Source organism: Eschscholzia californica, unplaced genomic scaffold, assembly GCF_041429995.1.
Source record: "Eschscholzia californica isolate CP2 unplaced genomic scaffold, dmEscCali1.0.p SCAF_6, whole genome shotgun sequence".
In the NCBI taxonomy this organism is placed as follows: domain Eukaryota; kingdom Viridiplantae; phylum Streptophyta; class Magnoliopsida; order Ranunculales; family Papaveraceae; genus Eschscholzia; species Eschscholzia californica.
This window is the reverse complement of record NW_028238483.1, coordinates 9,348,107-9,361,112: the sequence shown is the minus strand read 5'-3', so window position 1 is coordinate 9,361,112 and position 13,006 is coordinate 9,348,107. Positions and strand designations below refer to the sequence as shown.

Genomic DNA, 13,006 nt, shown 5'->3' with positions numbered 1-13,006 from the left:
TTCATGTTTAACTTTTTGTATGATGACATTTGCCTTACGACTTTCTATCAAGTCAAGAGTTTCCAAAAAAAAATACTAGAAGGAAACAATGTCATTTTATTAACCTTACGATAAAAATGTCATTCATAAACATAAAAGAATAATGTTATTTTGCTACTATTGACAAAAGAAAATGTCATTTTGAATATATATTAAGATAAATATTCAGTTTAATAGATTTAAATAAGTTAAAATACTATTTCTTTGGTTTCCAACGCCAATAAAATACAAAAAGTATACTCAACCCGCCTCTTGGGACTCCCAGTGTCCCATGTGAGAGAAACAAGGGTTTCTCTATCCTCTCAATGTTCAGTCACGTGGAAAGAGAAGCCCTTGTTTCTCTCACATGCGGTTCATGTGGGAGTCCAAGGAGGCGGGTTGTGTAGCCTTGCTGAATAAAATATAATATACTTAGTTCCAAATTATGGAAATACATATTTCCATAGAAATTCTCAAATAGGTGATATCAAACATAGCGATAGTTGAAATATACCAAATTATCATTGTTTCGAAATTAATGACTCGGCTCACTGACTCAATAACCATCTCCATCACGGTAGTAGGTGTCTTCCGGCGAGTTGATGTTGATATCTTCGAAAGCTTTATCATCTATACGGGAAAGCAAAATTGGAGTGTGAATAAACTAAAACCAAGGATAAAGCTAAAGCAGAGAGTTAGAACAAAGAATGCTAGTTGAAGATGTTGTTTATTCTACTTCATAACAAGGAAACTCCATATCTTGTTCACCATGTTGGTTACACATAATCGGAGTCCTGCTGGATACTTGCAGCCACTTCAACAGTGGAAAATGTGAAAGTTTATTAAGCGACTGGTGTACTTGCACAATTTTTTCCCCTCAGTCTTGACCCTCCGGATTCAGAGAAAAATCTATCAAAAGGTTATATATATCACTAGTGGGTTTCCTAAAATCTATCATTCTTACTATTGCAAAGAAAGGGTGGTCGAGAGAACTCCACGCACAGCAGTTTTTGCTTCAGATGCAACTACCACATAACTCCCATATTTTGGGCTTTTCAAAGTACATTTTACTTCCAAGGAGATGATTATAAGGTAAGGGGTGACAAATATGAAAATAGGGACCTTTGTTCGTAAAAGGCAGGGACGAATTATAGTCTGTAAACGAATTTGAAAATCTCTCTCTCTAGACTCTGTGCTATAGATCTTTACAACTATAGGTTCCGGTAATTACATGTGGAACTGGAGGGTCAAGCTGGAAGGTGATTACAAGAGTAGTAGTTTCAAAAAATTCTCTTTACTCTGTGCTATGTTTTGGTGATTAGGGAAGGGAGGGGTGGAATGAGGATGAATGATCTCAAGTAATGAATATCAAGTGAACGAACCATTCCATGTTGTAAAAGGAGAAATTTCTTTACGAACCCTAAATAGTCCTGTAGTTCTACTAATGTTATCTGTTATTCGTATTAATAGATTTCAAATCATTCAGCCTCGCGTAACGTGCTCCACAAACGGTCCGTTTACCCTAGGATATCATGCTCGACAAAAGTGTTGTGCTCCATGCGCCCGGGTTATACCTAATACTTTATAAGATGAAAAGAGAGAATAAAATGTAATATACAACACAATACCTTTCCTCAATGTTAATGCCACAACAACATCATTGTCCACCTGCACAAAAGAAAAAGAACAAAAATTTAAGAAATAATGATGAAGACATTTTCATGAATGAGATAGAAACCAATTACGTACATAATTCTGATAGAAAAAGAACAACAGTTTCTGGTTCTACCTACTCCCACTTTTTGCTATATAAGGTCGGAAGTAAATTGGACCAACTTAAACTGTTAAGATTTAGGAAGGGTGGAAGACAAATGTATAGTGTTTACCTTTTGATCCGCCAATGTCTTTGAATCATCCAATATGTCCCCAGTTTCTACCAGGATTAAACGTTGATCAATAACGGGCTGATCAGTAAGTGTGTGCAATTTCTGCTTGATGTCTAAAATTGTCTCAGTTGGATCACATTGCACAAAGTATGTTATCTTCTGGCGCTTAACGCGAATATACATAGCCTGCAGAAAATATTACACCAACTCATTTCACTATTAAAAATTGTCTCAGGTGAAAGTGGAGACATGAAGCTAATTGTAAACAGAACAAAGTAAATCGGAGCTTGTTCATTTGATCATTCATCAAATGCATAGCCAAAGTTACGCATAGCCAAAGTTACACTTACGCTCACAATAAACTCAAGAAACACTTCCATTGTCTTTTATAAGGACATTATGTTGTCAATATATGGCCCATTTTCTATCTTTCCTTCATTCATTTATAGTTTGTAACGAACTTGTGAGCCTTTTATTATCAGTTCTAGCTTATGGATAGAAGTGTAAGTCTACTGTATGGTGAACCAGGTCCCAGACATCTTAATAAAGAGGTGGGAGGTGGCCAACTATTATGTCGTGCAATAATCAAGATAGTCAAGAAAGAGTTGTAGTCCAAAGGATGCGCAATATGAACGAACATGCTCCTCTCAGGTTCCACGAGTACACATATAATCAAGGACTCACGTCTCAGCTTTGATTTACTCAGGTGTAGAGTCCCACATTACTGTGGAGGCAAAATACCATCAAGATAGTCGAGAGAGAGTTGTAGTCCAAAACGGCTCAATTTGAGCATGCTCCTTACAGGTTTCCACGAGAGCATAATAAATGACTCTTAAGGACTGATATTTCAGCTCTGATTCGCTCAGGGAAGAGTCTAACATTACTGTGGAGAAGCTCGCAATACACCTAAACTGATCGTATATGCATGCTGAAGTGGAGATATACAGTAAAATTGAAAAAATGGATGTTTCTTTTTATTTATTGTTATGAGCAAGGTTACCAGATACTCTCCTCTACCCTACGTACCGCGTACCCGATTCACCGTACCCTTTTTGGGTGGGTTCGCGATCCAGTACCCCACAATTACTGTATCTGAGTTTTTAGTCTTAATTAACCTAAAATCTTTGTAGAAAACTACAAATTCGACTAATTGGGTAGTTAAACAACAAGAACTTTTTTAATTGGCTTGTTAGATTGTAAGTTTGATGGAGAAATGATGTCTAAGAGGTGTATCTATTATAAATGCATCATAGAGAGTATTTATTGTCTATGAAAAATAGTCCAAAACGTACTGAACTCGAAAATGGCATACCGGAGAAGTATACCCCTGCGTACCCGATACTCACATGGTAGCGTTCCGCGTACCGGTACCCGTACCACGTACCGGAGCGATCCGCGTACACGTACCGGAGCGATCCGCGAACCAGGTAACCTTGGTTATGAGTTACTCGGTAAGTCAATGGCTTGCGCTTCGTCTAAATCCGCAGTGACTCGATAGAGCGACTCATCCATTTCAAGATAATTTGGAGCACGGAAAACAGCAGGCTCGCCGTACCGGCGCACTCCATAGACAGAGTCGAGTACTGAGCCACTCGTCACCCCAACTACATACTTAATACACTCTTGACTATGAATCTGTCATAATGATGGAAGTAGAACTTGATTGTATTTGAGTTATGTAAACCTCATTGACAAAAGAACGAAATAACTTCACAGCGCCAAGTATAGATCTTAAACTCCAAATGGATGTCTTGGGTGGTTGAAAAATCCAATACATTTTGAAACATCACATCAATGGTACACATACAAAGAAAGAGGTTTCCGTTCTAGTAACTGGAGACCGACCAAAACCAAACAAATGTTGAGCAAGGCCTGTCACCAAATTCAAGAACAAAAGTAGAGCTGATGTAAACGCGTTGGCCGGAGCTTTAATGGAGGTTTACACTTAGTTAAAAGAATCTAGTAGAATCTCCCAATGTCAATTTCCCAAATAAACTAGTTCTTAGTTCTAACTCATAAAAAATAGAATATAATATCATAGGTCAGCCTGGGAAAAAATCTTCTTTCCCCAAAACTAAAGATTCTAATTAGTAGAAAGTTTCTGATACTTGCTTTCTTTGAAAGGCAACAGGTAAATAGATAAAAGTGGAGTAACTGTAGAACCAAGAATAAAGATCAAGTAAATAAATAGCTGTTAATCGGTGGTCACCCAGAGCTGGGTTGGGCGTGATCTTAGTATCATATTAGCGGGTTGACATCAAAAAGATGTATTCCAAAACTAAGCTGGCTTTGATGGTCCGTTGAGATCGAAGTAACATCTCACGACCTTTTTAATCAATTAAGTTTTCACATTGTGGAATGAATAACCTACATACTCCTAAAGCATTATCTGTCAAATAAAAGGAGCAAAAATTTCATTTAGTAGCCAGAACAGATATCAATCTTATGTGTAAGGCCACGCACACCAGAAACCATAGAATAGCTTGTTTATGGGTGGACTTACAAGTCATGATTTGCGTTCATTTACTTGTGACAATGACGTGACACCCTTGAAATAACGTTCTTGTTAGTTTTTTCTCAACTTCAAAGCTCACGCACACCAGAACTAGTTACAATCTTAGCTCAAGAACCATCTTTCGTGAAAAGTGAATAGAGGGTACAGTACATTTGTTTGAGAAAGATTAGACAACCTATACACTAAGTCACTAACCCCTAATCCTACAACAGATGTAGCTCATGTAGTTTCAATACATATTAGATTTACAAAGTGCAAGGAATAGCAGGCTTTAAAACAATATATGAGGACGGCTGTACGAAAGATGTATATTAAATTGAACATATACTCCGTAATCGAGTACATCAATAGTTGTAGCAAAGGTATAAATTTCAATTGCGGCCTATATTTCGGTTCGCATAGATATAGGAATCTTTTGGTCAGTGTGGAAATAACTACAAATTTATAGGAATGATGAAAACGTTAAGCAAATGATGAGAATATAATGTATTTCTTTGGACAAAATTGATAAACAAGGAAGAAGCATAATATGCATATTACTTCACTATAACCATGACCGATGAAGGGTAACAAGGAAAATTAGTAGCATTTTGTTAAGACGTTGCTGTAAAATATTGGCAGTTTGTGACTAGCTTCTTTTTGGCCCCTAGTTTTTGAAAATTCAAAATTGGCCCCATATTATATTCCGTCGCGAAAAAGGCTCTCCGATTCTCCCTCTCTAGTAAAATAACCGTTTTCTTGAGTAAATCTCGAAGTTGGCTTCTCCGGCGAAGGGTCTTCCCTTCGCCGGATTCCTCTCTTTCTTTGTTCTAATAATGAATAGCTTTTCTCTCCGACTCTCCCTAAAAATACTCCAACAAGAACCTCAATATCTTTCTCTCTCTAGATTCTTGCTTAACAGAGCAAATATCTTGCATCAATTACTACTTTTTTGAAGAGTAAGGTTCATCTTCAACCTTCTCTCTCTGAACAAGATAGCAGCTGGCTGTCTGTAAGAGAGAGAAAGAGAGTTGTGTTTATAGTCTAATGCCTCACATGATTCTCTCGTTTGCTACCCCAATGATCTTTTTTCTTATTAATAAACATATCCACATTTTCAACAATAAAAAAACATAGTCACTCTTGATCGAAATTCAATGGAGGATCTGTATCTAGGGTTTCTTTGAAGAGCAACTACAACAAGAGTAACTACGACAACTAGGGTTTCTTTGAAGATCTGAATCTAGGGTTTCTATGAAGAGTAACTATAACAACTGGTGTTGTGGCGGTTTTTTCCATGGTGGTGGCGGTTTTCCGATGATGACGGCGGTTTTCCGACGAAAGCGACGGGGATTTAAATTAGTATTTTCTTTATTTAGTATTATTTAATATTTTGTTGACCTTTAGGGTCCTTTTATTCGTGATCTTTAGGATCCTTTCATCTTTTTCTGTCTTTTTCGTCAGAGTCTAGTCCAAGTTCTCTCACCTCATGAGGTACTTTACATTCGAAGTTCTTAGAATTTACTTATGTAACTCTCATGTCGCTGAACAGAGAGGAATTACTATTTGCCATGTAAATCAGTGATTTAATCACTTATGAATGAAAAGGGTTTCAATGGTTTCAAAAAAAAAAAAAAAAAAAATTATATTCCGTCGCTTACTTTTAGCGTTTGCTATTTAATTTCCTATTCTACCCTTCCTTAAATAAAATTCTCTTTTGTGCCCTTCTTCCTAATATTTATGATTTATCAGAAAAGTGGTTGTCGGCAGGCCAACCAGCTACCGCTTCATCATTTTTTATTCTTCTTCCACCACCACAACCATCAACGCCGCCACCATCTTTCTTCCGCTTCTTTTGTCTCTCTCTCCCGCCCTCTCTCCCGACCCACATCTGAAATTTCATAAATGAAGAAGACCAAAGTCGTTCGAGAAATGTCTAGATAATTAAAGCATGTTTCTTAGTCAAGGATGAAGTCACTATTAGGCACTGAGCTCGGCTTCGTATCTTATGGACATAAAAAAATCTACTCTTTATCTCTTTTAGTTTTGTCATCTCGGGCGTGCCTTCTTTTAATTTACTTGTAGCTCTTTTGATCTTCTTAAGTGTACATCGACCAATTCTGTTTCGTCAACCACTAGAGGTAAATAAACAAATCAATGATAAGCTTTAAGATTTGAAGTTCGATTTTTGTATAGATTTGTCAACCGCTATAGGTAGATAAACAAATCAATGATAAGCTTTAAGATTTGAAGTTTTATTTTTTTATAGATGTCCCAATTTGAATGTGTATTTATCTCTCGTTCAAATGTTCTACAATCGTGGTGGGTGAAAACTTACATTTATCATTTATAAACAAATCAACATTTGAAAATCTGTCAATTACAACAATGACATGAACGACCATTATTTCCAAGATCAATCTTGATCGAAAGATGGTGGTAGAAGAAAAAGAAAAAGAATTAGACAAAGAAAGTTGCCGACGCTTGGCCAGCGGGCGACCACTTTTCAGATAAACATATAGAAGAAGGGGACAAAAGGGAATTTGATTTATGGGAGCGTCAAAGAGGAAATTAAGTAGCAACTGTTAAATGTAACTGACAGAACAATAGGAAAGGGAGCCAATTTTGAATTTACAAAAACTACAGGGTCGAAAACGAAGCTGGTCATAAACTAAGGGGTCAAAAAGGAAATAACCTTGTTATACTTATTATCTATGTACTGTGTGTATTACATAATGTATTATATTTTCCGAAATTTCCATAGAAATTTCCAGATTCTATTCCGTACGTAACTGAAAAAAGTCTTACAGGTTCTCTTTGCATTGTTTCCACCAAAATGAACAAAATAGGGACATATTTCTAATGTATCGATATTTTCTTAGTCATTTCCTCCAAATTATGGGTGAAACATATTGTTGATAGAAATATTTCGTTATTTCGATCACTTTAGAGGAAATAATGCAAAGCAAACACGCAAGTAAGATTTCGTTTTGGTTGGCTCGGAAATGGAAATAATTCGGTGATTTCATTGGAAATTTTGGGAGTTTTAATAACTTGTACCAGAAAATACATAGCTGCAGTCAGTTTAGAAAAAGTATAAGAGAAACTAGCAAAATGATAATGTGTTTACCATTGCAGTGCTTCCCACTTCGAGCAAGTGAACAAATGGATGAATTTAAAGAAAGCGTCCTATACGCTGTCAACTCTCGACCTACCACCACATGAAAGTATTTGGTCAACTCAATAAAAGACCAGAAAAAAAAATTTCACTGATCGCTCAAATTGTAACTACAAAAAAGGCATGCCTACATCACATAATGTATAAAAAAAATGTGTCGGGCGTAAACGTGCATGTCAAACTGTAGCATAACCTTACCTGGTTGAGTTTCTGACAAACTAATCACTGTTTACCTTAAAGCAGATTGGCTCAAGCATGAAAATAATTTAATCAGATGCTTAAGTCGGTTGAGCATAAGTTCTGTGAGGTAAGATTGAGGCTAACAGCATGAGGAAGGGTCGCCCTCTTTATTTTGACATTTCTTTACTATCTTGTTTTGAAACGTTGACTTAATTGTATTAAAGAAAAATCTATGTACAAGTATTCATAGCCTAAAACGTTACATAAAAGTAAAGACTCCCACTTCAACACAACATCATTCTAAATTTGAGCTTTGCCCATGGTTGAATGTTACACACAGTGAAATAGGATTGTTTTCTTAGCGAAGTTCCCTTAGTGGAGCTCTCCCTTTCTTTAAATATCCGAGTATTACTCCTTTTCTTTTTTTTTTCGTTGTTGGGGCAGGGTAAAAAATTACAGTTACAGAAATTGAATGAGTACTTTACCAATCAAAAGAAGGAAAAATTAAGTGGATGAGGATTTCATTTGTAAGACAACGTCTACAAGTCTAGAGAGTTTTTAATTGGAGGAAAATCTCTCGGAAGCATCATCTCCCTCAAAGATCTTACTAATTTTTTCTTCCCAAATAGATCAAATGACCCCATGAGACCATCTATGCTTCCTATTCTTAAAAGTTTTGGACCAGCGACGAAGTGCTTGTGCAATTGCACAATGGATAGGTTATCTATAGCTCCTCTAGTTCACAGAAACCACATCGATTACCATTAACCTGTCTTCCTCAATAACATAATTTTTCTTTTCATTTAGCTAAAGCATTCAATTGCAGTTCGAGAAAAATATAAGCTTATTTTCAAGTTATAACATCATCATAAATGAGATATCTGTAAGAACCATTGCTCACTTACTGGCTCACTTTCTCATTCATTTTGCTCCTATGTTCTTGTTTTTTCATTTCTTTTCTTGTCCTCCCAAAAATAAGCTAACACATACCCCTTCATGCCCCACAAAAAGTAACTGGTGTGTTTACTTTTATATTATTGTGTCAGATGATAATAATTAAACTTTGAACTAATATAAACAAAATTGAAACTATGGAAACAACATGGGTGGCTAGGTTACATGTTACTATATCCAAGCCAATGTTACCTAAAGCGTGGTACTCTCCGGTACGTGTGCGCTAATTAGACGTTTCCGACTCTCTAGGGTATAATTATTCGAAATTTTATACAATGTATATATATAACGTAAAACTTAAATTTTTAATCATAAATTATTTTCAGAACCCTAAAATTTAAAGTAAAATTCACACTTTGTAAGACCTATATAGTCTAACGGACCCTATTGTATTCAAGTTGATCTGATGGATGAATACACATTAACCAATAACAAACCCTAAAAGTAGTGTTTATAATACACCAAAAATAAATTTCAGTCGGTATCTCTCTCCTTTTTATTCGTCCTCTCTTCTATTTCTTTCACCGTTAAGTGTGAAACTTAAAAGAAAGAAAATAAATGAACCTAGAAATTTCCACAAGAACCTTAAGAGAGAAGACTTAAAAAATATATCTTCTAACGTTTTCAAGACACAAAAAACTTGGAGCTTTAAACATCTGTTTTTCGTTCTTATTTCTCTGATCGACTTTCTTATCTTGCAAACATTATTTTGAGTTTGACCCCTACGCCAGGTTTGGGTACGCCATGTTTTTCATCTTTTTTTTGTCGTGCAAATGGGTACCCCAGGTTTTGGCGATCTGATTCGCGAACCTACCCTAAAGGGTATGATCGAAACAGATAGGGTTTGCTCCCTACATGAGCGAATCTGGTAACGTTGATCCAAGCCTCCCAATTTTTGAAAGAAATCATTGCAAGAGATGCTCTAACATTACTTAGATTTCTGAACCAATTGAACAACAAGCCTTTTACATCATCTTCTAGAACTGAATTATGAGTGTTATGTTCTTCAAAAGAATTCATTATTTTTATCTTTCTAGATTTTTAAACTAATGGCCTTAGGGATCATGTCCCAAAATTCTTTGCATCCCTTGCCATTGTTCCAGAACTTCTCTAATCGACCATGGATTACACCATTTTGGCTTTATGGAGTTATTCAAATAACTCACGGGTGTTGATGCAAATCAACAATGAACAAACAAATGATCTGCTGCCTCTTTAAACATGATGCACTAAGCAGAAACCTCTCCAATTTAACTGAACCACTGTCAGAGTGTCATCAATTTCTAGAGGCAGGCTGCCCAGACGGTAAAGCATACTCTTTGAAGAGTGGATTTGCTCCAAATTATTCTGCTTATCCACATATGATCTTCTATATCGTCTTGGTTCATTCTTCAGTAAACATTTTTGCAGTGATTTTGTCATCCTCTTTTTTATTCCAAATCCCCACGTGCTCTTCTATATTAGGGGCATTTTCTTCTATTATTTGCAGCAGATCTACCCACATAGGTACTTCCCAACCATTGATATTCCTTCTCAAGTTTAGATCCCAGCAGGCGCGGTCGGAATTATATACCTGGCTGACTGCTGCTTATTTTGAGTTTGCTAAGTGATAGATAGCCGGAAATTTCCTTTAAGGGTTAAATTATGGCAGCAGATATCTTCTCAGAATAGAGTATTTTGTCCATTTCTTACTTCCATTTTGTTAGCTCCATAAAATCCTCCACCCTGTTCCGGATCCCTCTCCAAACCCCACATATTGTTAATCACCCACTTCTTCAAGGAGCTTCCATACTTTTCTGCTAATATACTTCTCAAGAGTCTTTTTTTCTCCTCTTTGAATCTCTGTAGCCATTAACAGGGCTTTATTCATGTTTCTTACGTTTTTGATTCCTAGGCTTCCTTGATTCAGAATTTCAGATCTTTACACACAATTGACCACGCCACCCAACACATACTCTTAACCTATGATATTTCACCAATCACTGCATTAGAAGTCATTCATCTCTATTATCTTTAGAACTCCTACTAGGATAGCATAAAGAGAGAGATAGTATGTAGGCAGAGCTGATAAACTGCTTTGATGAGAGTTACCTTACCTCCTTCCAGACTGAAAGCCTTCGATTTCTTCTTTCTAGTCCTGGGTCCCGAAGGGCTTTGCTCCTGGAACTTTCTTCCAATGGGAGACCTAAGTAGGTACTTGGCAGCTTTTCCATCTCACATCCAAAATTACGTAGTTCCGACTGGTTCAAGCCTTTTTCATTTCGCTGTGATACTACACAAATTGAGGATTGGAGTAATTTAGCTTCAAACCGGAAGCAATTTGATACCATATTAGAATGTTATTCAGCCACTTAAGTTATCTTTGATCTTCATCTATGAAAAGAGTGTAACCGTCAGCAAACTGCAGGTGATTCATTGGTTTTACATCAACAATTGCTTTAGAATCCCTGATCCAACCTTTCGACTCTGCTTTTTGCAAAAAGAGACTAAGGATTTCAGCTACCATTAGAAACAACATCAGTGAATGTGGGTCGCCCTGACAGATTCCTATGGAATTTTAGAAGACTCTTGAGGGTCTAGCATTAACGAGGACTGAGAATGTTGTGATGATACGCATCCACAAACCCACGAATGCCATTTGTATCCAAATCCCGTTTTCTCCATTGTCTAGTACAGAAAGTCCCAACTTACCTGATCATAAGCCTTCTGTAGATCTGCTTTCACGGGTAGGCCTCTGGTTCCCTTCCTTCTTGAGTCTATCAGCTCATTAGCCATTATACTACATCCCGGATTTGTCTACCTGCTACGAAAGCTCCTTCAAAGGGGGATACCAAAAGTATTTAGAACCTTCGAAGTCTAGCTGCCGCGAGTTTAGTGACAATTTTGTAAGGCCCTCCCACTAGGCTTATTGGCCTAAAGTCATCGAACGTTTCTTACTTGCTCTTCTTCAGTATCAATACGAATAAGTCTGGTTCAATCTCCACTCTTAAGGCAGTCGTCTCCATGAACACCTTTATCATGTCAATTATCTCTTCTTTAATTATATCCCAGCATCTTCTATAAAAGGATATCGGATATCAATCAGGTCCATGATCTTCCAATTCAATTAGTTCTAGCTCGGCAATTGATGATTTTGTGGAAGTAATCTAAGTTTCTGCTCCTGCTTCTAGCCATTGTACCTCTTCTAAGGTTAATGTTTTTTTTGTCTGAGGCTAATCTGTCATTGTCCATTATCATAATCTAACATTTTCAACTATTCTCAAACTAACCAAGTACTACAATTTTATGAATCAAGGAAACTACAGGAAATAAAATAGCATGTTACCAAATAGGAAGTCAATGAGGAATTCCCATTTCAAAAAGGTTCACAAACTTTAAACACTTACTTCTGACCCTTTCCCTACTCTACTAAAACATAAAAAGTTTCAAAGAGAAGGTCATCTGTAGGAGGTTCCTCTCTCTTACAGAAAGAATTAACCCTTGATCTCCAAATGGTCCGATGGTACCATCTAAACTAAAGCAATGCTTATCAAAATTTTCTGAATTAGTAAACCCTAGATTTAACCAAGTTTGTTTGGTTGAAGAGAAAAGTTTGAAGTTTGTACATCAATTAGATCAGCATATAACTTGACGACATAAAACCCCAATTTACAGCAATCACATTCATCATGCCAACAATTATAGTAGAATAACATTATAATTTTGAAACAGCTATCTCTAAATCGATAATTTCCAACCTTTTTCCCCTGGATAAAAACAGTTGAAATGATCTGATAAATCATTAATAGTTATTACATGAAAACTGAGATCAAGCAAATACTTCAACTCCCGAATTCCTACTTATAATAAGGTTGTGAGAAATCTGCAAGCTATTGTTCCAAGATAAAAAGGGCGAAATTAGGGTTCTTACCTGAGAAATTGCGACGTTTCCTTCTTCGATTCCTACCTCTCCTTTCTACTCAAGTTGACACTCGCAACCTAGTGAGTAACATCCGACTGCAATTGTTATGAAATTGGACATCTTAAAACCGTTTTTCAGCCATAATAAGAAAAAGGTTAATTCCAATTTGGCCCCAAATTTGTGACCAACTAAAAATTTTGGCCCTCTTATTTGTCCAACATTTCTATTTGAATCCAAAAATTATTTTTGAGTTTGTCAAACTTAACCGTCAATATTTTTTTTTTCATTGTGTACCCTATGTTACAAAAGGTTTCCCTATTTTTTCTCTCTCTGTCCTCCTCGTTTAAAAAAGTCCACGGTTGATGGGCGAACGACCATTTAAAATAAAACATTTT

General features: G+C 36.4%; 1 protein-coding gene across 2 annotated transcripts; it reads right to left on the bottom strand.

Moving 5' to 3' along the window:
* Positions 1-450: 450 nt before the first annotated feature.
* Positions 451-12,823, bottom strand: LOC147531617 (Ubiquitin-like superfamily protein). Of its 2 annotated transcripts, XM_086646871.1 has the most exons (5): positions 12,621-12,823; positions 7,529-7,609; positions 1,905-2,090; positions 1,647-1,686; positions 451-648 (listed from the first exon to the last, which is right to left on the bottom strand). In XM_086646871.1, exons 2-5 carry the CDS (start codon positions 7,529-7,531, stop codon positions 575-577), a joined length of 303 nt encoding a protein of 100 aa, XP_086502997.1. In that variant the 5' UTR covers positions 7,532-7,609; positions 12,621-12,823; the 3' UTR covers positions 451-574. The 2 variants fall into 2 exon arrangements, with proteins under 2 accessions (XP_086502997.1, XP_086502998.1); XM_086646872.1 differs by lacking the exon at positions 7,529-7,609 and having other exon boundaries at positions 12,621-12,734.
* Positions 12,824-13,006: the final 183 nt, after the last annotated feature.